The sequence below is a fragment of the Apium graveolens genome, chromosome 10 (assembly GCF_009905375.1).
Source record: "Apium graveolens cultivar Ventura chromosome 10, ASM990537v1, whole genome shotgun sequence".
Taxonomy (NCBI): Eukaryota; Viridiplantae; Streptophyta; class Magnoliopsida; order Apiales; family Apiaceae; genus Apium; species Apium graveolens.
The window spans coordinates 216,509,180-216,533,211 of NC_133656.1; the positions used below are offsets into that span (position 1 = coordinate 216,509,180).

At 32.9% G+C, this 24,032-nt stretch overlaps 2 protein-coding genes across 3 annotated transcripts; one reads left to right on the forward strand and one right to left on the reverse strand.

The window, feature by feature from the left end:
• Window positions 1-2,997: 2,997 nt before the first annotated feature.
• LOC141689318 (putative glycosyltransferase At5g03795) lies at window positions 2,998-19,477 on the forward strand. Its single transcript, XM_074493577.1, has 3 exons — window positions 2,998-3,600; window positions 8,659-9,232; window positions 18,868-19,477. The coding sequence occupies exons 1-3, from the start codon at window positions 3,174-3,176 to the stop codon at window positions 19,346-19,348; spliced, it is 1,482 nt and encodes a 493-aa protein (XP_074349678.1). The 5' UTR covers window positions 2,998-3,173; the 3' UTR covers window positions 19,349-19,477.
• A 52-nt stretch (window positions 19,478-19,529) lies between these two features.
• On the reverse strand, window positions 19,530-23,521 carry LOC141689317 (uncharacterized). Of its 2 annotated transcripts, none has more exons than XM_074493575.1 (10): window positions 23,437-23,521; window positions 23,076-23,317; window positions 22,760-22,964; window positions 22,418-22,508; window positions 22,189-22,334; window positions 21,207-21,450; window positions 21,017-21,121; window positions 20,722-20,904; window positions 20,425-20,626; window positions 19,530-20,265 (listed from the first exon to the last, which is right to left on the reverse strand). In XM_074493575.1, exons 2-10 carry the CDS (start codon window positions 23,290-23,292, stop codon window positions 19,775-19,777), a joined length of 1,884 nt encoding a protein of 627 aa, XP_074349676.1. In that variant the 5' UTR covers window positions 23,293-23,317; window positions 23,437-23,521; the 3' UTR covers window positions 19,530-19,774. The 2 variants fall into 2 exon arrangements, with proteins under 2 accessions (XP_074349676.1, XP_074349677.1); XM_074493576.1 differs by having other exon boundaries at window positions 23,441-23,507.
• Between the last annotated feature and the right edge of the window lie 511 nt (window positions 23,522-24,032).

Consider the following 24,032-nt stretch of genomic DNA (forward strand, 5'->3'; position numbering starts at 1 on the left):
GAGAGAGAATTAGTGAAGGTAATAAATGAAAGAGAAATATTAAAAGTAGATTAAATTATTAGTGAAAAATGACATCAATAAAATTAATGAGATATTGACACATAGGATTGATGTAAACTCTTAAAGGAGAGTTTGAGACGGAAAACATAAAGATCTCAACTGTATTTTGGTTTAGTACAACGTAGATGGGAAAAGCAAGCTACTCTTCTTGGGTCACTGCTTAAATTTAACCCCAATTATGTTCGTATTAATCAAATTATCGTACAAATAGTGTAACCGTAAAATCGGCCGGCCCGTACAAATTACGTATGTACATATTCGTTGTGAATACTAGTAAGAGGACAATTGACAACTTGTACTTTAGTGAGGCCACAGAGGACCACAACATGCAAAAAGTGGTTGCAGGAACAAGAGTTTTATCATGTAGTTAAATATAATCATGTATAAGTAACATTACGTTTTATCTTTGCAGTATGCATCATCTTTCAAACGACAAAAACATAAAGTTGAGTATGGATAAAGTAGAATAATCTTTTTCCATGCTAAACTAGTGGAAGAATATTTCGCAATTAGCTAGCTATCTCTAATCTCTTCTGTGCCTATGTGGGTCTTTTTATGTACACTTTATTCATTTTGGAAATTTAAAATTTAAAATTCAAACTAAACTATTACTACAAATATGATAGGGAAGTAAATGCAATTTTTTTCTTACTTCTACTTTTCTGAATACTTACGATAACGGGACTTACAAATAAATATCTATTATAATAAATTTTGAGATCAGTATGAATGGAACATGGAACTAAGAAGACAAGAGACAAATTATTAAAACTTCTCCTTAATTTCACTTGTAATTCCTCATGCATAATATTTCCATTTGTTAAGTTGTATGAATAAATATGTAAAATATTTAGCCATAAAAGAGATTTTGAAACGTGATCGGATTTAATTTAAACATGATTGGACTCTTGATTCTAAATTACGTGAGTATGTAATATATATGAGTTGTTGTGCCTGAAAATAACCTTTGAAGAGTAGTTTGAGTTTAAAAGAAAAAAATACGAGACATTGATGTTTTTATGAATGGGGAGGTGGAATTTATATTCACATATTTATCATTAAAATTTTATATTAACAAAAGACATATATGCAGATGACAACTTCTTCAGACCCAGATTTCTCTTAGAAAATATTATTCCTACTGATTTACACTTATTTTTGGTCCAGCAGGAGCAATTCGGTTTACTATGACAATGCATACTCTGAAAACAAGATGAAAAAGTCAAAGAAACTGAAATTTCACAAGTTAAAGGCATGAAAAGAACGTGAATACAATATATAAATAAATATATTAATACATGATCAATCAATCATGTTATTATAAGAGTTGTTCGAATATACTACTAAACGCAGTGATGCAGATTGCAGGCTGCAGCCTAACGGCCCTACTCCGAAGAACTTTCGATCATTTAATAATTCATGACATCAACTAGCTAATTCACTATTCAAAATATCTCAATCAATATTATATAGAGTATAACTTAAATTTAAAATATTTTATTTAGTTGCAGCATAACAACTTTTCTGGCGTCCTAATTATACAGCTGCTAGATGCCCATTTTGACCGTTCATGTTCCAATTTGAGGTCCCGTATATATTTAACTTTATTGAGCTGCCTGCGTAATTTATGTGATACACTATGTTTTGTTATATATTATATGGACAGACTTGGAGCGAAATACTAGTATTGCATTGGCTATACTTTTCTTGATAATTGCTTTGACGGTACCATGTGCAATTACAAAGGATTCTAATTCAGTTGGCCCTTAGTAGAAAATATAATTAAAAAACGAAAATTATATTGAAAAATATACAAACAAATGTCTTGATATGGGATATAATATATATGAAATTAGAAAAAGATACGAGTTTAATTGAATGTGAGTTATTGTAGTCAATTAAATAACTTTTTTTCCAAGAAAATATGAAACCGTGCTAGACGTTAACAACTTTCTTAAATGAGATGTAGGAATATTATATATTGGAGGATGATCTTAGATTACTACCTAATGTTATAATATTTTCTCTTATAAATACAGTAGAATAAATTTATAATTTTAACATAAGTTACTAATATTTATAAAAATGTCATTAAATTTATGTGAAAGAAATTTATAACCTCATGGTAGTTATCTAAGATCATTCTCGGTAATTACCAAGGGTCGTACTCAAACCCATTTTTCTCTTATATGTAAATATATTTTTGTATGAAATTATCAATATCTCCTTTTTGAGAAAAAATGACGGCCTTTTTCGTCATTTACAATAAAAAATTTAAACAATATAGTCGAATTTATGTTTAAAGACCGTTTGAAAATATGCGAGCCTTTTCTCATATTTTCCCCTTTGTGGTCAAATACAACCGCTTGCAAAAATTAGTTATATTTCTCGATCACTAAATACAATTGTGCTTAAATATGAAATTTTTATATTGTTTTTATGTTTGACTAGACGGGAAGTATGAGTTTGATCAAATTGACTTTAAATTGGATTGATTCCGATTATTTTTAGCCGCTTCGAACATTTTTAACCTTAATTTTTTATATTAAATAATTTTTTATTTATATTAAATGATTAGGTCAAAATTATAAAAAGACCATGACATTATAAGGCACCTGACTCGAAGGCTTTTGGACTCGAAAAAAGACGATATAAATCAGCCAATTTAAAGTCTTAAAAAAATTATTTTCAAAATTTTAAGAAAAAAAATATAATTTTGAATTAGATGAACCGAAAAATATATTAGTGCAAATCTTAAGACCTGTATTTAAAAAAAACATTTGAGTATCGTAGACTTTGATACGTGAACAAAAAGTTGCAAGTCTTACAAGACTTTATACCTTGTAATATAAATATAGTGAATTTACCAAGTATACTTAAATATAAGATAACTTCTGAATTGAGATAACAATAATCAAATATGTACACTGTATAACTACATAAATAGTACAAGGTTTTAATTGTCCCTCAGATTAAGATCATTGCCCAAAGACTCTTTCCTATCTGCGATCATGAAATTCTTTTATATATCTTTATTCTTTTCCTCTAGTTCATCAAAACTATCATCACTCCCCAGCTTATAAATCCAAATATAATCTAATTCTTTTACGACCATGGCTCGTTCATTGTCATCTCTAACTTCATTTCCTTCATCTCGCCCTAATTTAAGTGAATTGAAAGGACTGTTTTGGATACCCACAGGCTTTCTTCTGGGCATATATCTCTTCATTTTCTTCCATGTTTCTTCAACCATGAAACTTGTAGTTCGTGAATATCCTCATCAGACTCATTTTTACATAACACCAAAACTTAGCAGCTCTTTCAACAACATCACGTCACTTGCTGCAGATACCACCACAAAATACGTTGTTCAAGTTGATCAACCCAAATTTATCCAGATTTTACATGTCAATAATGTTTCTGAACCTCCGTTGATCAGTACACCTCTTCCTGAGATTATTGCTTCAACAGAGAGAAATAAATATAGCTCCGACGACAAAAATGCACGTTCCAGACGAGTTGACCAGGAGATCACAAAAGGTACTGCCTTTTCTTCAACTTCAATTTTGCTAGCTGTAGTATATATGTTTATTTTTCAACTCCACAATATATATACTTTCTACATATCGGACGCTCAATGGTAATTAATACATAATTACAAAAATTATAGAATAAAATTAATTTTATGAAAAAAGTAAATAATTTTTTATTAATTATTATGTGATTAATGTATGTGAAAATACAATGCTTTTTTCTTATATCTATTTAAGACAATCACCACCTACTAATTTCCGATTAAGCCTGATTTCTTAATGTACATTTGCTCCAATATTCTACAGCTTGCTAAAGTAGAGTTGTTTTTTAAATTTATAAAATTGTAAATGTTGCTTGGTTCTTATAGTATAAGTAGGTGTCTGTTACGTTGTTGGTTGGATTATTCTGTATTTAGATATTGCATTATGTATGGTTGTTAAGCTTGCTTATCACTTATCTCCATGCAAATACCGAATCGCTCTATATTAACTCGATTTCCATTTCTTTATTTTAATCATTGTTTTTTCATATGTTTTTGGTAACTGAAGTAATTATAATTGTACAAGTAGACAGTAATATTATTGCGTGCTAGGTTTCACATGATCCTTGTTTGCCTCATTGCCAGCAATGACATAATTACTTATTTGCTAGTTTTATTAATCTCCATAAGTTTAAAAAACAGAAATAGTATATGCTCAATCGGACTATAATAATTGAGTAAAGATAAATATAGTAATGGTATTATTATTGGCTATTGTATTGCTCAACTAAAAAAAATATTAATAATAATAATCATCATAATAATACTTGAGTGGAAAAGTAAAAATAAATAAATAACATTAATGAAATAACCAAAATATTCAAAAATGAGAACACTCCACTAGACATGTTGTCGTCAACAACTTGATATGATCAATTCTTCAAAGTTACTGAGCTGAACATATGTATACATAGTCGAATACAGGTATGGTCACTTGTACAAAATGGTTGTAGTAACTAATTAGCAAAACCCTAGATTAATTTCAATTTAACTTGTTTGAAATTTGATTAAAGAATGATTATATATGATGGCTCTCGTTTAGTTCTATATTCATGCACAGATTCTATACGTTACCTGGCATGAGTTTGAGCTTAGCATCATATATACGACTTAACATATAGTAGGCAGTAGAAGCATCTTATGCATAATTAAATTTCCACGAGGACCACGCACGTCCATCTATCACCATGATATACATACATTCAATCATTCAATTTTATAATTTCCAGGGTGTACATACAATAGTGGTAGAATAATATGTATGAGTATGACCTTTATATGTATAGTTAGCGTGTGTGTTACATATTTTATATATTTAAAATTAAATTAATTATGATTTTTTTAGAAATTCGTATAATTTCATGTTTGTGATTACATGTAAGATTTAATATAAATAAAATTTGAAATTATAAAACTTTAAGGTACTTTATATATTGAATATATCCATATTTAATATATTTACAATATAGTTTTATAAAATCATGTATAATTATGTGAATAGATATACTTCTTTCTACTATTAATATAAATATTTACATAAAATTTATATATCTCCCGTACTTTCGTATAGTGTCATATGTTCGAAGAATAAATTCAAATGCTGTACTAAAATGTAAATTTAAACTATACATATTTTTTATTCATCTATTTTTGCGTATTTTTGCGTTGTTTCATATTGTGAATGAAATGGCCCCGGTGAGTGTGGACAAATAATTTCACTTAATTTGTAATTATATGTTCTTAAATTAAAAACAAGAATAATAATATTATCTTAAATTCAATTTACAAGGATGTGTACTCTTGGAACAGTAATCTATATCTATATTATATCTATCTATACTATACTATTAAAAGCAGATGACCCTCTATTTGGTAGTTGCTCGGTATGGTAATTGCTCGGTACAGTTGTTTGGTACGACAAATAACAACCGTCAGATCTAAAGTCAGAAAAATGAGAACCATTGGATACAATAATAAAATATTATTATATTAATATTTAAACTGCTCTCGTGGATTGAGGGTTCGAACCCGTCAACAGCTTATTATATTTAAACTTTTATATTCTTTATTTAAACAATATATTATATTATATTATTTATTTTCAGTCAAGTCTCAAATTATTATAAAATATATATTGTTATAATTTATTATATTCTTCAATTTATTTTTCAACTATTGAAAATTATATTATTAAAAACTATCGAATGTTAAAAACAATCCGTGCATCGCACGGTTTATAGGCTAGTATACTATAATAACCGAAATGGGGTATAATTTGTAGTTTGGTTAACCCCTCATTTGGTTATACCGATCTTCTTCATCAAATAATCAGAGACGTTAGATCCAAATAAAAAAAAAATACATTCCACAAATTCTCAGGTTTGAATGCCGTCAACAACAAATATTTATATTATTATTTATAAATAAATATATATATATATATATATATATAAATTCAGGTTCAAATTCTGTTAACAACAAATATTTATATTGTTATTAATAAAGATACATATACGTTTTTAGGTTCGAATCTCACCACCAACAAACAATTATATTATTATTTATGGAAAAAATCTCCAATCATATACTATTTGAACTAAACTTGAAATAATACATTATGAAATTTATAATTATATAATTACTATTTATATAATTTTTTATTAAAATTATATATATATAAAAATATTAATCAAGACCCGTGTATACAAAATCCTGAGTAAAACTGTGATATTTAAGAGTGACGAATTATTTAACATGATATTAGAAATTAATAAAAAATATTTATTAGAAACATAACATCGAGGAAGATTTTGGACTGAATAGGATGTTATATACGCTCGGGTGTGTGTATATTATCACATGCATAAGCCATAATATGCCGTAGAGAATGTATTATCCATGTCGATGCGTCAGCTCAGCACACCAACAAAAAGAACTATTACCAAGTATACCAACGACCCCAAAAATGGTTGTAGTTGAAAAATCATTTTCAAATGATACATTACGCCCCCCAGATTTACCCAAAATATATTCAACATGGAGCCAACAGCTTCATGCAATGATTATTCATTGGTTTCTTATTTCACCCGATTTATTAGTATTTCTTGTCCTGGGTATATTTGAGATTAGTTGTTCCGGGCGGTGTTAACGGGAAATAGGACCTCATTCTTTAATAATTTGTTGGGTCTGTTTGTGTGCAACTTATAAATCAGTTTATGACTTATAAGTCAGTAACAGATTGTTTGTGGACCCAATACGACCTACTTTTTTTCAACTTATTATGATTTTTTTGTTTTTTTATTTATTTTAGTTTTAAAATATGTATTTGTAAATATTAATCTAATATTAAATTCACGAATTAAGATAATTATATTTAAAAGTTATTTATTTTAGTTCATTTAAGTAAAAAAATTATGACTTATAAATAAAATTATCCAAACACTTACTTAACTTATAACTATTTATCTACTTATCACTTATTAACCACTTATTTATTTAAAATTATAAGTTACTTATTTTAAAATTTCTCACACTTTGTATTAATAGTGAATTTACTTAATGAACATACTCTAAACTTTGAATTTATCGTTCACATAACTTCGTCATTAAGCTCAGAATACATTATATAAAAATTCATTAATTTAAATATGTGACTCCCAACATTACATTGGGTATAAATAAAAATTCATTAATTTGGACGTGCAATTCGTAATATTATACTAAGTACAAATAAAAATTCATTAATTTGAACGTACAATTGGCAACATTACATTAGGTACAAATTCTTTTCAAACGGCATATATGAGTTTTTTTATAGAATTTTAATCTTACAGGTTTTTAGCGACTCCCTTTTTAGTAGGTTATATTTTCATAAATTAAGTTTTACTATCTTAAATCCCCAGCTATGCATGACTTCCGTTAATATTTAGATAAAGTTTACAATCTATTTATTCAAATATATATTAATTTTAATATATTTTATATAAATATATAATAATTATAGATTTATAATAAAAATAAAAAAAAATAGGAAATAGATGTGATCGTAATTTAGTATAAATAGTTTGGGTCTTAATTTAGAGGATAAGGAGATTATATCCAGTAATTCAATAATTTAGTAGTTTAGCATGCGTATAATATTTTTTATTTTTATTTTTAATAACTAAAATAAAAGATTACCGTTGAACCAAAATATACCCTATTCTGATTATTATATTATATTATAGTATAGATTTATTCAATTATATATTAACTTTAATATATTTTTATATAAATATATAATAATTATAGATTTATAATAAAAATAATAAAAGAATTAGGAAAAAGTTGTGGTCATGATTTAGTAGGATAAGTTTTGGTCGTAGTTTAACGGAATAAGAAGATTATATCTACTAATTTAATAATTTAATAATTTAGCATGTGTATAATTTTTTTTTAATAACTAAAATAAGGGAATAACGTTGAATCAAAGTATACCATATTCCAGTTATTATATTATAATATAAATTATCCAAACTTCGGTGACATCTTTACATGATATATATTCGGCTAAATGATAATTTTTTTGAATGAAAAATTTCTCTAACAATGACTATTGCATTTTGGGTATAATTTATTAATGAAACCATTTTTTTCTGTGAACAAATTTAAAAAACAGGAAAAAAGAAAAACTGAAAGTATGTATTAATAGTAGACTGAGGGCAACAAGTGGCGGTTAAGTTAGTACTACACATTACTACCTACCAATACTCAAAAGAAAAATTATAAATACCCCCTGCCGAGCCAGATTTCCCAATGAAAACAAAACCGGTGGAATTAAAAAAATAAGAAACTAAAATACAATAGTGTCTGTTAGAGGCAGACCATTTTGAACGTTTCTCAAGTTCAAAGGTACTTTCTTGCACGACTCAATTTGCATCCATTATTGTTAATACTTTTTTCAAAAAAATTGAATATTGTAGAAGATATAATGTTAATGTACAAGTGAATATGTGAATTGTTATAAATTGTGTGATGTTATGCAGGCGACAAATGGAATAAGAAGCAAGAGGAGATATTTCATGACAGGAATTTGTTCCTAGAGGACTACAGACAAATGAATGCGAGTTTAAAAATATTTGTGTACCCGCACAAGCCCAACCATCCATTTGCGAATGTACTATTGCCTTACAAATTTGAACCAACTGGTAACTACGCAAGCGAAAGTTACTTCAAAAAAGCCCTGATGACAAGCCATTTTATTACCACTCATCCGTCTGAAGCAGACTTATTTTTTCTACCATTTTCAATTGCAAGTTTGAGACATGATAAAAGAGTTGGCGTTGGTGGCATTCAAAATTTTATTAGAGATTATATTTATAAGGTGAGTCATGAGTATCCGTACTGGAATCGGAGTGGTGGAGCTGATCATTTCTATGTTGCTTGTCATTCTATTGGAAAACTGGCAATGGAGAAAGCTGTAGAAGTGAGAGGCAATGCCATTCAGCTTGTTTGTTCTTCTAATTATTTTTTGCAAGGCTATGTTCCTCATAAAGATGCTTCAGTTCCTCAGATATGGCCTCGACAAGGAGACCCTCCTAATCAACCACCCTCTAAAAGGTACCATATACAAAAACTTTTGTGTACGATTATATAATGAAATTCGAAGGCTCAACAGAATTAGTTAAAGTGCAACTGTTCACAAATGAGACAGTCTCTTTTGTCTTAGCAAATGAGACAGATACTATATATTCAGCAGAATGTAAGTTGCAGAAATATAAACATGCAATGCTGGAAATATGTTAATGCAAGAACACCAAATCTTTTCACTTGGTTCGGCCCCTATACCTAGTCTATGGCCTACATCCAAGTCCCCATGCCAACTAGCATAGAGAAAGTATTATATCCACTTAAATAAAGTACTTACAAACTTTCCTTGATTACAATCTTGGCCCTGAATGAAAGAACCCTTTCCCTAGCACACAGCTACCTAGCACACAGCTACTTGGCCTTGATCTTGTAATCAATATTCCCACAACCCGGGACAAGTGATACAATACACCTTCCTTTCAAATACAAAGATAATAATGTGAAAGATTACAACTCGACTATAAACTCTTAATTAACTGGATAATCAATGAATGTAATTAAGAGGATATTTTTCTCAGAAAGATATAAGATGGAAAGTGCAGAGAGTTGTATTTCTGAAAAACATCAAGTCGGTTTATATAGAAAACGTGTAACGGATATAATGTATTTCAAACTCTTTTAAAAATAATAAAAGATAAGATTAGGTTTGAAATATTTGAATGTGTAAAACAAGTAATCCGTTAGAATTGTTTCTTGAAAGAGATAAACCTGAGAGAGATAAGGAATTTGAAATATGTTAGGTTTATCTAAGATAGAGTTTGTTTTGAAAAGATAAGTCAAAGGTTATCCAGTTAACTAAGTTAACATTAAACAAAACTCTAATACTTATCTAACTAACTAACAATCTGATTTGTTGTAGACTTCTTCAATGCATCATCAGAAATCACGGATTAACATTCTCCCCCTTTTATGATGATGCCAAGGGTAAAGAAGTGTTATGCTCCCCCTATCAAAAACACTTTAATCTCCTGTTGCAATATGTTAGATAGTAACAGTGTATATATGCAACAATCAGTTGATAAACATGAGAATATGCAAATGAAACATATGACTAATCAAATGAGACAGGTAAACAAATGGGACAGCAAATAAGATTAAAAACCAAGATTAAAAACCAAGATTAAAAACCAAGCACTCAACAGTACTTAAAGTTATAAAACCTTAAATATTTAATCCAGCACATAAACCAGTGCTATCCAACCTATTCAACCGATCAACAGATAATTAAACCAAGTACCAAGAAGCAATCGTCTTAATCAAACAAACACATTAAACAAACACATTAAAAATTCTCCCCCTCAACATCATAAAAGGCGGGTAAAGAAACTAGTCAGAATCATCAACATCGACAGGAGCAGATTCTCGAGTCTTTCGCTTTCCCTTGTTGTGGTAAACTGGAGACGCACCATACTCGGAGAACAGTTTGTCTAACTTGCCTTCATCTGGAGCTTTCCCATCTCTCTTGCGAAGCCATTCCAGAATATACGAACGATATTCAGCACGAGTCATCCCAAAAGCTTCAGGTGGAGGAACTGCAGGCAGGGGCAAAGGGGAAGTAATCTCGGCTAGAGTCATATCACCAAGCCAGTCCTTCTTCTGGTGCCATGGCATGCTACGGGTAGAGACCTGCTGAGATATGTACTTGGTTTCTGTACCAAGTTTATAGAAGAGCTTGACAAATTCTTCCTCCCACGCCTTGGCAGTGGTAACCATCCCCTCATGAAGCACACCAAATTCAAAATCTATATCCCTACTCACCTTCTTATCATGGACATGTAAAATCTCCAACTTAGCATTTATTGATTCAAGAGAAGCAGTAACAGATTTATTAAACATCTCATAGGAGGCACGCATCATACTTACTTGAGAAGTCAAGGATGCCAGGGACTTAATAGAAGCAAACTGTGTTTTAAGAGACTCTAAAAGTTTGTTGTTTTCAGAAACTTTTGACAACAACGAGTTCAACAAAACAGAATCCTCTTGATCAGGATCGGACATATAATGAGGAGACTCAGGAAACGAACCAAACGACTTATGACCCTCACCAAAAATAAGAACACCAGACTCAATAATCTCAATATTATTAGCAGACAGGACAGACAGATCAAACATAGTAGACACTGGCTCAGTTCTATCATCATCAGAAATAATAGAAAAATGTCTAAAGATCTTTGTCAACAAAGCAGGAAAAGACAAGTTCATAGACTCATGAGACGCACAATGACTCATGTATTTGATAATCAACGAAGCAATATCACAAGGAGTTTTAGTCATGAAAACCGAAATTAAAACAACATCTTGATAAGTAACACGGTCACGACCGCTCTTACGAGGCAAAAGATTTGTATGAAACAATTTAAAAAGCAATAAAGCAAGTGGAGTAAGATCATGTACCATGGGCTTAAGAGAGGTACCGATAAAGTTCTCACCAAGAATCACTTTCAGTTGTTCTTCATACTGTAATCCTGGAAACTCCATGAATGCTGCATGCGTGGTATACGGACATACACCGGAGCACGAGATACCACAAACTCGAGACAACAGATTAGCATTGAACACAATCGGAACACCTTGAACCTCAGAATAAACCATATCCTCCTTCATCATTGAGAAATTAGAATAAAATTCCCGAACCAAAGAAGGGTAAATAACATCTGGTGGGGATAAAAGAGGTTCACAACCGAGAGCGGAGAATAAATCGACAACACCCACTCGCTGAAGCAGAGAAAGATCACAAATTCGTTCTTTAAGAATGGGCTTTGACACGATTTTAGGCTGAGAAGATTTTTCGGGTGACATTGGAGTAGAAGTATCAGGATTAGTTCTTTGACGTTTAAGAGAAGAAGATGATGGGTTAGGGGTTTTAGCGGGTTTAGATTTAGATCGAGTATGAGGGGTCGATATTGTTGAAGAATAAGAGAAACGTTTGGAAAGAGGAAAAGAAAAAGAAGTTGAGATTAAATAAGACAGGAGAAGAATATGAAGAGTTAGAAGTGAGATAGAAGTAGAAAGGTGGAGTGTATCTCGAAAAACGAGAAGACACACAGAGATTGAGAAGAAACAGATGGAGTAGTCAAATCAAAGTTAAAGACTTGAAGGAAAATGCATGCAACTCGGTTCAGTTTCAAAGTTCAAGAGTCCCATCAAATAATTACATATAAAATATATAATTAAGATTGAAACACGCAAACTAATTAAACCAAACACGGTAATTAATTCACAAAAATTCATCAATAAATTCCATAGATAAATCAGCATTAAATTAATCAATTAATTAAACACTCGATTATACAATTTCAGTCATAAAGATGAATTATGCAAATAATTAACACAAATAAGCTAAATAGAATGCATGCAGGGATGTAAAAATGAATTAATGAGAAATAGTGCACATACCAAGTTCACGTCTCATAAGACAAAACCGGTCTTCACCTAAAGGTTTGGTGAAAATATCTGCTCTTTGCTTATCAGTTGAGATATAAATTAACTCAATATTACCTTTTGAGACATTATCTCGCAGAAAATGGTGACGAACATCAATATGTTTAGTACGAGAATGCATAACAGGATTTTTAGAGATATTAATTGCAGAGGTATTATCACAATAAATAGGAATATTTGTATAAGAAATACCAAAATCCTGCAATGTTTGTTGCATCCACAAAATTTGTGCACAGCAACTACCAGCTGCAATGTATTCTCCTTCAGCAGTAGAAAGAGCTACAGATGTTTGTTTTTTACTGTGCCATGCAACCAAACAATCACCTAAATATTCACACGCACCACTTGTACTTTTTCTATCAACCTGTGACCCTGCATAGTCAGCATCTGAAAAACCAATTAAGTTAAAAGAAGTAGAACTAGGATAAAATATTCCAAGATCTCTAGTTCCCTTAAGATACTTAAAAATCCGTTTAACTGCATTCAGATGAGATTCTTTCGGTTGAGATTGAAAACGAGCACAAAGACAAACACTATACATAATATCAGGACGAGAAGCAGTTAAATATAATAACGAGCCGATCATACCTCGATATTTAGTAATGTCTACAGGTGTACCTTGTTCATCTTTAGTGAGCTTGACAGATGTACTCATCGGAGTAGCTTTAGCAGAAATATTTTCTAATGCAAATCTCTTAAGCAAATCATTCACATACTTACTTTGATGTATGAAAATACCTGCAGCAGATTGGTTAATTTGCAAGCCTAGAAAATATTGCAATTCACCCATTAAACTCATATCAAATTCTTTATGCATGCAGTTAGAAAACCACTTACACAAAGATTCATCAGTTGATCCAAACACAATATCATCTACATAAACCTGTACTAATAGAAAATGATGGCGTTTATGAAAAATAAAAAGAGTTGGATCGAGTGTACCACGAGTGAAACCATTCTTTAGCAAAAACTGACTGAGACGCTCATACCAACATCGAGGGGACTGTCTCAATCCATAAACAGACTTTTTGAGCTTGTAGACATAGTGTGGATATTTTTCATGAATGAAACCTGGAGGCTGCTTCAAATAAACTTCTTCCTTAAGATGACCATTTAAAAATGCGCTTTTAACATCCATTTGATAAAGCTTGAATCCTTTGTGAGCTGCAAATGCCATTAGAATCCGAATAGCTTCGAGACGTGCTACAGGAGCATATGTCTCGTCGAAATCAATTCCTTCCTGTTGATTGTATCCCTGAGCCACCAAGCGAGCTTTATTCCGAATAATGTTACCATCTTCATCCTTCTTGTTCTTGAAAACCCAACGAGTACCGATGACTTTTGCATTAGAAGGAGGAGAGACAAGTTCCCAGACTTGACATCGCTCAAACTGGTTCAATTCTTCTTGCATGGCAACCGACCAACATTCATTTGCAACAGCTTCTTGAGCATTTTTCGGTTCAAATTCAGCAACAAAAGCACAGAATGCACATAAGTTATGAAGCCTGCTTCGAGTAGAAATCCCTTGATCTAAATCAGTAAGAAGATTATCTGGTGGATGATTCTTCACAGTCCTAGAAGACTTAGGAAGTTGAATATTACTCATTTCTTCCTCATTAGAATTATCTGCCTGGAAATGAATAGGAGTTGTCTCATTCAAAAGAGACTGCCTCATTTCCGCTTGTGAAGATTTATCCAGAGGAGTAACGGAATTCGCATTTGAAATACTATCGGGAGTCTTTGGAGAGCCAGAAGATTCATCTGAAGCTTGAGTAGATCCCAAAGAATTATCAGAAGACTGAGATGGACCTGGAGAGTCTTGACTGCTTGATTTGTCAGAATGAGACTGACTCTTTTCAGAATGAGACTGTCTCATTTGGGAATGAGACAATAGATCCGCAACATCTTCTTCAATTTGAGATATCTTCAAGGCAGATTCATTAAATGTAATGTTGATAGATTCTTCAACTTTGAGCTTGATAGAATTATAAACTCTATAGGCCTTGCTTGTAGTAGAATATCCCAAGAAAATTCCTTCCGTAGACTTAGCATCAAATTTTCCTCTAGTGTTCTGTGTATCTAAGATAAAACATTTTGAACCAAATACTCGAAAATAACTGATGTTAGGCGTTTTATTCTTAAGCAATTCATAAGGAGTTTTAAGCAAAATAGGACGAATAAGCACTCTATTTAATACATAACAGGAAGTGTTTACCGCTTCTGCCCAGAATTTACGCGGCAGATTACTTTCATGAAGAAGAGTACGAGCAGTTTCCTGTAGAGTTCTGTTCTTGCGTTCAACAACTCCGTTTTGTTGAGGTGTACGTGGGGCAGAGAATTCATGAGTAATGCCTCTAGATTTGCAGAAAGTCACGAAATCTTTCTCAAATTCTCCTCCATGATCACTACGAATAGTCTTGAGCTTTAAGGAATACTTAGTCTCAAGGTTAGTAATAAGATCTTTGAATTCACTAAAAGCTTCATCTTTAGTACGCAAGAATAACACCCAAGTAAAACGAGAGTAATCATCTACTATAACAAAAGCATAATTCTTACCTCCCAAACTTACATATCTTTCTGGACCAAAAAGATCTAGATGTAACAATTGCAGAGGAACAGAAGTTGATACTTTATTCTTCGCAGTAAAGGAAGTTTTCACCTGTTTTCCAAGCTGGCAAGCTGAACATGGTTCCAACTTCTTGAATTTCAGCTTTGTAAACCTCGAACTAACTCATGTGAAGATATCTTTCGAAGTAGATCCATGTGAACATGACCAAGACGCCTATGCCAAAGATTATGTTGTTCTTGAATGGTAGCTAGACAGATTTCTTCTTGCTGTTCATCAAAATCTAACACAAAGATGTTTCCCTTTCTTTTGGCTACTAAAGCAAACTCGTTAGCTTTATTACCGATATAGCAAACATCTTTATTAAACTTAACACTATGACCAGCATCAGTTAACTGACTTACGCTAATAAGATTATATTTAAGACCATCAACTAAACGAACATTGTTAATAGCAAACTTGTCATTACCTATGGTACCTTTACCTACAATACGTACGGTAGTGGAATCTCCAAGAGTAACTAAGCCTCCCTCTTTAGCGATTAATGAGAGAAACTTTGATTTATCTCCAGTCATGTGACGAGAGCAACCGCTATCAATAATCCACTTGTTTCGAGGAACATGGACTTTAAAACAGACCTGCAAAAGATCCTTTATCTCTTAGGTACCCATGTGACTTTGGGTCCTTGAATGTTAGTATCATAAATCTTATACAAATGCCTGTCAGATTTCTTAATCCACATTTGAACAATATTAACAGATTTATGTACAGATTTAGATCTAGTTGCTGAGTTAGTATCGTGGCCCTTAATACCACATAACCGAGATGCAGAATTGGTGTGACCAGATTTGCCACAGTCTTGACATTTTTCATAAGGCATCTTGTATTTCATAGGAGTTCTTTTGTATCCACTTTGAAAAACCTTCTTTTTGTTGGCTGATCCATACCCCAAACCTTCTTTGTCAAGAGAAGATTTCTGTTGGGCAAGTAAAGCATTCAAGGTTCCTTCTCCATGAAAGCATTTGGCTAGATCAGTTTCCAGCTGGGCAACCTTTTGCTTGAGTTCAGGAACTATAGAATCAGAGGATGCATTTGCTTCAACAGAAAAAGTTTCCTTCTTTAATGCATCAAGACATGCATCTTTCATTTCGATCTCATTTTTGAGGTAGTTGACTTCTTCTTTCAGCTTAGAGACCTTCTCAGATAGTAGCTTATTTTCTTCTACTAAGAATTCATCTTTGATGGAATCATCAACCTCATTAAGAACCTCACTCAATGCTTGTTTAAGATAAGCATTCTTTTCTTTTAATTTTTTATTTTGAGCCTGCAAGGTTAGTACATCCTGAGATATATATGAATTTCTATTAACTTGAACAGTATGTACCTCATCATTGTCACTAGAGTCAGATTCAAATCCGGCAAAGCATAGTTGAGCTAATTCATCGTCTGAGTCAATTTCCACTTCAGAATCATCATCACTCCATGTGAGTAAAGCTTTCTTTTTGGCTTTGAGCTTGTAGCAGTCCTTCTTGAAGTGACCTTTCTTTCCACACTCAAAGCATGCATCCTTGTTTTGATTATTTTTGCCTTCCTTGTTTGAACTAGGTCTGAATTCTTTCTTTGGAAATGAAGACTTCATGGGTCGTTTAGATGTATTCTTTTTGGCCAGAAATTTGTGTAACTTCTTAGTGAGAAGTGCAATCTCTTCATCAGAATCTTCAGAAGAATCACCTGCATCTGCATTAAGAGCCAGAGTTTTCTTGCGAGGAGCTTCATCTTCTTCATCATATCTGCGTAGTTGGTTCTCGAATTCTTCCAATTCACTGAAAAGTGTTAGAGTATCCATAGTTGAAAGCAGTGTTGAATCCTGCAGAATGGTAACCTTTGGAGCAAACTTCTTTGGCATTGCTCTGAGGATTTTCCTATTTATCTCAGATTGAGGAATGATCCTTTCCAGAAGTGAGATGGAATTCATTAATGTCAGAAACCTCCCTTGAGCATCTCGAACACTTTCATCTCTTTCCAACCTGAAACCTTCATAGTCACTCATTAGCATACTTAATTTTACTTCACGTACCTTAGACGTGCCTTCGTGGCTGACTTTGATCGTATCCCAAATCTGTTTGGCAGTAGTACATGCTGAAACTTTTCTTAATTCTGTAGCTACCATGCCATTGAGAAGTGAGTTCATAGCTTTAGCATTGGAATTCATTGCGTTCACTTCTTCGGGAGAGAGATCCTTAAGAGATTTTGGCTTCCCTTCTTTCATAGGAATTGTGAAACCATTTTCTACAGCATCCCATTCAAATGCATCACGCTGGAGAAAGATTTTCATCCGAAACTTCCAGTCATTGTAGTTTTCAGCACCATGAAGCAGTGGTGGATAATTGTTTGAATACCTATCTGGTTGAGCCATGGATCGCTAGCAAAATAAACACTAAAAAGAGAATTAAATGCACCTGCTCTGATACCAAATGAAATTCGAAGGCTCAACAGAATTAGTTAAAGTGCAACTGTTCACAAATGAGACAGTCTCTTTTGTCTTAGCAAATGAGACAGATACTATATATTCAGCAGAATGTAAGTTGCAGAAATATAAACATGCAATGCTGGAAATATGTTAATGCAAGAACACCAAATCTTTTCACTTGGTTCGGCCCCTATACCTAGTCTATGACCTACATCCAAGTCCCCATGCCAACTAGCATAGAGAAAGTATTATATCCACTTAAATAAAGTACTTACAAACTTTCCTTGATTACAATCTTGGCCCTGAATGAAAGGACCCTTTCCCTAGCACACAGCTACTTGGCCTTGATCTTGTAATCAATATTCCCACAACCCGGGACAAGTGATACAATACACCTTCCTTTCAAATACAAAGATAATAATGTGAAAGATTACAACTCGACTATAAACTCTTAATTAACTGGATAATCAATGAATGTAATTAAGAGGATGTTTTTCTCAGAAAGATATAAGATGGAAAGTGCAGAGAGTTGTATTTCTGAAAAACATCAAGTCGGTTTATATAGAAAACGTGTAACGGATATAATGTATTTCAAACTCTTTTAAAAATAATAAAAGATAAGATTAGGTTTGAAATATTTGAATGTGTAAAACAAGTAATCCGTTAGAATTGTTTCTTGAAAGAGATAAATCTGAGAGAGATAAGGAATTTGAAATATGTTAGGTTTATCTAAGATAGAGTTTGTTTTGAAAAGATAAGTCAAAGGTTATCCAGTTAACTAAGTTAACATTAAACAAAACTCTAATACTTATCTAACTAACTAACAATCTGATTTGTTGTAGACTTCTTCAATGCATCATCAGAAATCACGGATTAACAAAGCCCACATTGTTAAGTAAGTCCTCCCTGTAATTAGGAACGGAATAAATAATTTTGGCCTATCGGTCACGGTAATACTAATCACTGGTTGGAATACTACAAATCACCGGTCTGTAGTTTCTAGGCTGTACTACTTAGTATTCAAACGAACAAATACATGCACATGATCACCTACATTTACTAGGAATGTTTTAGAAAATACTACTAACTAATGAGAAACATTTATCTAAATGGACTATGAACTTGCAGGAAAACGCTTGCATTCTATGCTGGAGCTATGAACTCTCGAGTACGTGAAAGTCTTGTTGGTCTTTGGAAAAATGACTCTGAAATTTCAGTTCATCAGGATAGGTTAAAAACACCTTACCATGAATCACTCCTTGGAAGCAAATTCTGTATCCATGCCAAAGGTTTTGAAGTGAACACAGCTCGTATAGGCGACGCACTATATTATGGCTGTGTTCCTGTGATATTAGCAGATCATTATGATCTCCCATTTGCAGATACATTGAACTGGAAGAGCTTCTCTGTCATCGTTTCAACCATAGATATACCAGTGTTGAAGAAGATATTGAAGGAGATTCGGTTTGAAGAATATGTTACTTTGCAAAAAAATGTGATGAAAGTGCGAAATCATTTTCAGTGGCATACATTTGCTGTCAATTATGATGCTTTTTACATGGTTATGTATGAATTGTGGCTTAGAAGAACTACAGTTAGGGTTTATTAATTTTTCCCGATCATATAGAGTTGCTAAGACGATACATAGTTGTTTTAACACACTAAATTTGTGAGTTATTAAATTGTGGAGAGATTACTAATATACTCATAATTTAACTTCAAAGAATTTTAACTTGTCTGTCCTCGGCTGTTCTTGACAGGAGGGCTTGAATGTATATTATGCTCATTCGTTAAATAACCAAAAATTTCATACTAAATATTGCATTAACATGTATCCATCACTCTCGTAGTAACTGCATTACATTTGCAACTCAACTGTTGTGACTAATGGTTCCGAAGCTTCACTACACCCGGGATACTACTGCACTGGACGAACACTAGAATCTAGAGTTCAATCCTGAAATTTGATGATGCAAAATCTCATGTTACAGGGTTTATTTGTTTCTAGTACATGCAAAGCAATGTAAGCAGTCTTCTAATTGGCCTTGATAGGTTTGGTTGTAAGGCCAAAACCAAATGGGAATAGTGGATCATAGTGTGCATCCCCTACATTCATCGGAAGCTGATCAACACTTTTGAACCAAGTACGCGAAAGCTTGCCTGTGAATCCATAATCACCGAAGAGAACATCTGCAATGCCTTGGCCTTCTGTTCCAGGAAGCCATGCAGCTACCAGTGCATCAATTTGTGAAACATATGGTTGAATAACAACAGGTCTCCCACTAATTAGGACAACAACACATTTAATGGCACCACAAACGTTCTTAATCGTGTTGATGCCAGTAGCAGGAATTGTCAAGTTCAAGCTATCTCCGAATGTTTCAGCATATGGAGGCTCACCCACGACAACTATGGCATAAGAGAACTTGTTCTTCTTGACAAACTTAGCATCAGGTTTCTCTTGATACACAACTTCCGTTTCTAGTGCAACGGTTTTCTTTATGGCAGATAGGATTGTTGTACCCCCTGTACAACATATTGAAATTAAATACTGACAATATTACAATGACAAAGGAAGCTAGCTATAGGGATGTCTTATAAAATATTGAACAGGTTATTTCAGGTTGAGGTACTTTTTTTGGCAATATAATCATCCCTGAGAAACATGATCATAAAAAAAATTACCAGTTGTAATGTTGCCACTTTTCCCTTGCCACACGATTGTCCACCCGCCACATTGATTACCAATATTGTCTGCATGGCTTCCAGCTACAAGTATCTTTGGTGCTTTCTTAGAAAGGGGCAACAATGGCTTGTTGGCATATTTACCGTTCTTCAGTAGAACAAGAGATTTTCTTACTGCTTCTCTTGCAAGTTCTCTATGCTCCTGATAAAAGATGCCATTTTAATTTGTTGGAGGATGAATAATTATCATTTCACTCATGTACAAAGATCGTCAATTTGTTATAAATACGGACTTACTTTTCTTCCTAGGTACTTGGTCATGCTATAATCAGCCAAAGGATTCTCAAATAGACCCATTCCAAATTTAACTCGTAAAATTCTCCTTACAGCATCATCAATTCTGGTCATGGGGATGAATTTACCCTTCACCAAAGGGATTATGCCGTCAATGAATTCTGTGTAGTTGTATGGTACCATAATCTGTAGCAGGGACCGAGGGAGAGTCAGTAGTTTTACAAATGGTTGTTAGTTTTCAATTTTCATGTGGGACAGTTCTGGATAAAAGTTGTAATCTAAAATCTTAAGAACTTACCATATCAATGCCAGCATTAACTCCAGTAATAATAGACCATGTGTAGTTAGCATGTTCTGGAGTAGTCATTCTGTCAATACCCTGCCAATCTGAGATAACGAACCCCTGTAGTAATTCTCAAAGATTCAATGTAGTTTCTTCTTTAGATATGAACATCCAACATAAGTTTTTATTAGAGATTTCGACTTACTCTAAATTTCATTCTGTTTTTCAGAAATCCAGTAATAAGTTGACGATTAGAGTGCATTTTTATCCCATTCCAGCTCGAGTATGAGATCATGACAGTTGCCACACCCTTGATGACCGAGTTATAGTAAGCTGGCATATGAATACTGAACAATCCATTGGCGCTTATAATGGTATTGTTTTCATTAATACCTTTGTTAGTTCCGCCATCTCCTAGGTAGTGTTTAGCACAAGCTGCAACCTTTTGTCTGCAGACAGGAAAAATACACAATGCCTATTATCAGGAAGCGATTTAGTATAATATGATTAGGAAAGATCTGAATCTCAGAGTTTTTATAAATACAAGAACACATCTAAACATGAAAACAGGAACCATTGTTTTCTTAGTTGATCTCTATTAAACGTTGATTACCGAATTCAAAACTCAATTTGTAGCCTTTCATTTTCTTCTGGCATTTGTTTGGGTTATCTTCTTTGACAAGGTTGGTAAGGCCTGGTCTACAAGATAAGGTCCCCAACAAACACTCTGATTTGCAAATGTTCTGTTCTAAATAAAGAGTGATCATAAAAATGAGGTCCCGACCAGAAACTTAAATTAACACAAGTTGTTCTTGGTGACTAGACTGATCATAAAGATAAGGTCCCGACTGAATACTAAAGTGATTGTTATGCACTATGCACAGGAGTGATCACATATCTTTCATGAGTCAATGACAGCACACATTGCACAAATTTTGAAGCAGTGCAAGCAAATAAGTTGCTTCAAGAGAATTCGTAGATAACCAAGTGGAAGACTCATCTTGATAAACGTAGTGCACATAGAAATAGGTCACTAAAAACAATTAAGGGACTCCATATTTCATGCATTAAACTAGTAATAAATAAGGTGTGAGTTTACTGTCAGATTCATATTATTAAATTCAGTATGGGTGAAAATATTATAGAAGAAAATGGTATTAGACTACTGTTTGCTGGAGATCACTCACTTTCCACCGACAAAAGGTACACCCTTGCGAGAATTAGCAGGGATGTCTCCCTGCAATCCAGGTATGATCTCGGTCATTGCTTGAACAATCTTATGATCTTCACTATAGCTTTCAAAACATCGACCCCATCTTGGATCTCTACAAACCTGTCCATCCCATTCAAGAGAACTTTTAGAACTCGCTATAGCTAATTTGGTTTATAAGAAATCTTACTAACAAATGTACTTACTGCAATACAAGGTGCAAATACATAGGGAATGCCGGTGGCCCTAACTTCAAGAGCAGTCGCGGCTCCAATTCTCTTTACCAGAGCAGGGTCCCTGCTCGCCAGCAAATAAACGGTGGTTAACATAGACTTTTTGGAAGCATTGCAATGATTGCAATTTTTACAGCAATTAATTTTGGATCTATGCAATCATGCATAAACTTATACACAATACTACAAGTTGACTAAAAATCACTGAAGAATTTGTCGTATTGCCTCATTCACAGTACCTAATGCATCTTTTTTCAACATCAATTGATAAAGTGATCATAGATTCAACAAATATTAAGAAGAAAATGAACTTGCCTGGTAGATCCTAGGCCAACATTGTGAGGAAAAACAGTTGCACCATAGACATTGTTGTGCCCATGAACAGCATCAATCCCATAAATCATCGGTATCCCAAGACGTGTTGACAACGAACCCTTCTGGTAATCATTTACCATATCAACCCATGTAGCTGCAGATGCCTTTTCAGCTGGAACACTTCCTCCGCCACTCAACACACTCCCTGATCAAAACCACAACACTTGCATTTACATAATGTACAAACCATCACACATACGCACACTTATTACTCCGTAGCAAAAAAAGAAGAACAAACAAATTTAAAAGCTTTTACCTATAAGGTACTTCTTCATGACCTTATTTGAGGCCACGGTTCTATCAATCTGCACCATTTGTCCAATCTTTTCTTCCAAAGTCATCCGGTTCATAAGATCTCTTATACGAACATTAACAGCTACTTTCGGATCTTTATACTTCATGTATTCTGTTTTTGCCATGGCAGCGGATAAGCACATAAGCAGTACTGCAAACAGTACATAGCATTTCGCCATATCTCGGTAACCAATCACTGTCCACCTAGTACAATATAAACAAGAGTTTAAATTATTAATGAACATTCTAGTAGAGCAAATCAGACATTTACTATAAAGACATGTGAGTAAGTAAAGAAGCTATAACATTTCTTAGAATTTTACCTACGGGTATAAATGAAGGGGAACTAGAGTTGCAGATTGTGTGTGCTTTTTTTGGATGGACAGAATGTGTTTGAAAGGTGGAAACGGGATGGTATTTATACACGTAAAAACATTTTCAACATCAATATACTATTGTCTCTTTGTTTAATTTTACTTTTGGCAATTTTTTTAACTATATTTACTTCAACAATTAACACTCAAAGTTGTCAAATTATTATTTACTAATATGTAATCTGTGCGAAACACGAGACGGGTTAATTTATTTAAATAATTTCAAAAAAATTTTATTAAAAATTTGATTTTTTGTATAATATAGCAGGTTGATAAGGTATTATACCAAATTTGGTTTCACTCAAAGTTTTTGGGAAAACCTTGGGACTATACCAAATTTTCACTTTTTTTTTGTTTCACTCATAGATTCCAACTCTTAGTACAATTGTTAATAAGGTTATATATTGATTAACAACACTCCTACGCCTAGAAATGTATATGTACATATCCACTAATCAAGTACTAATAAAACAATTCAATCATTCGGATCCTATTATAATTGAAATTCTATGGCAGTTATAATTGGAGTTGAATCCAAATACAAA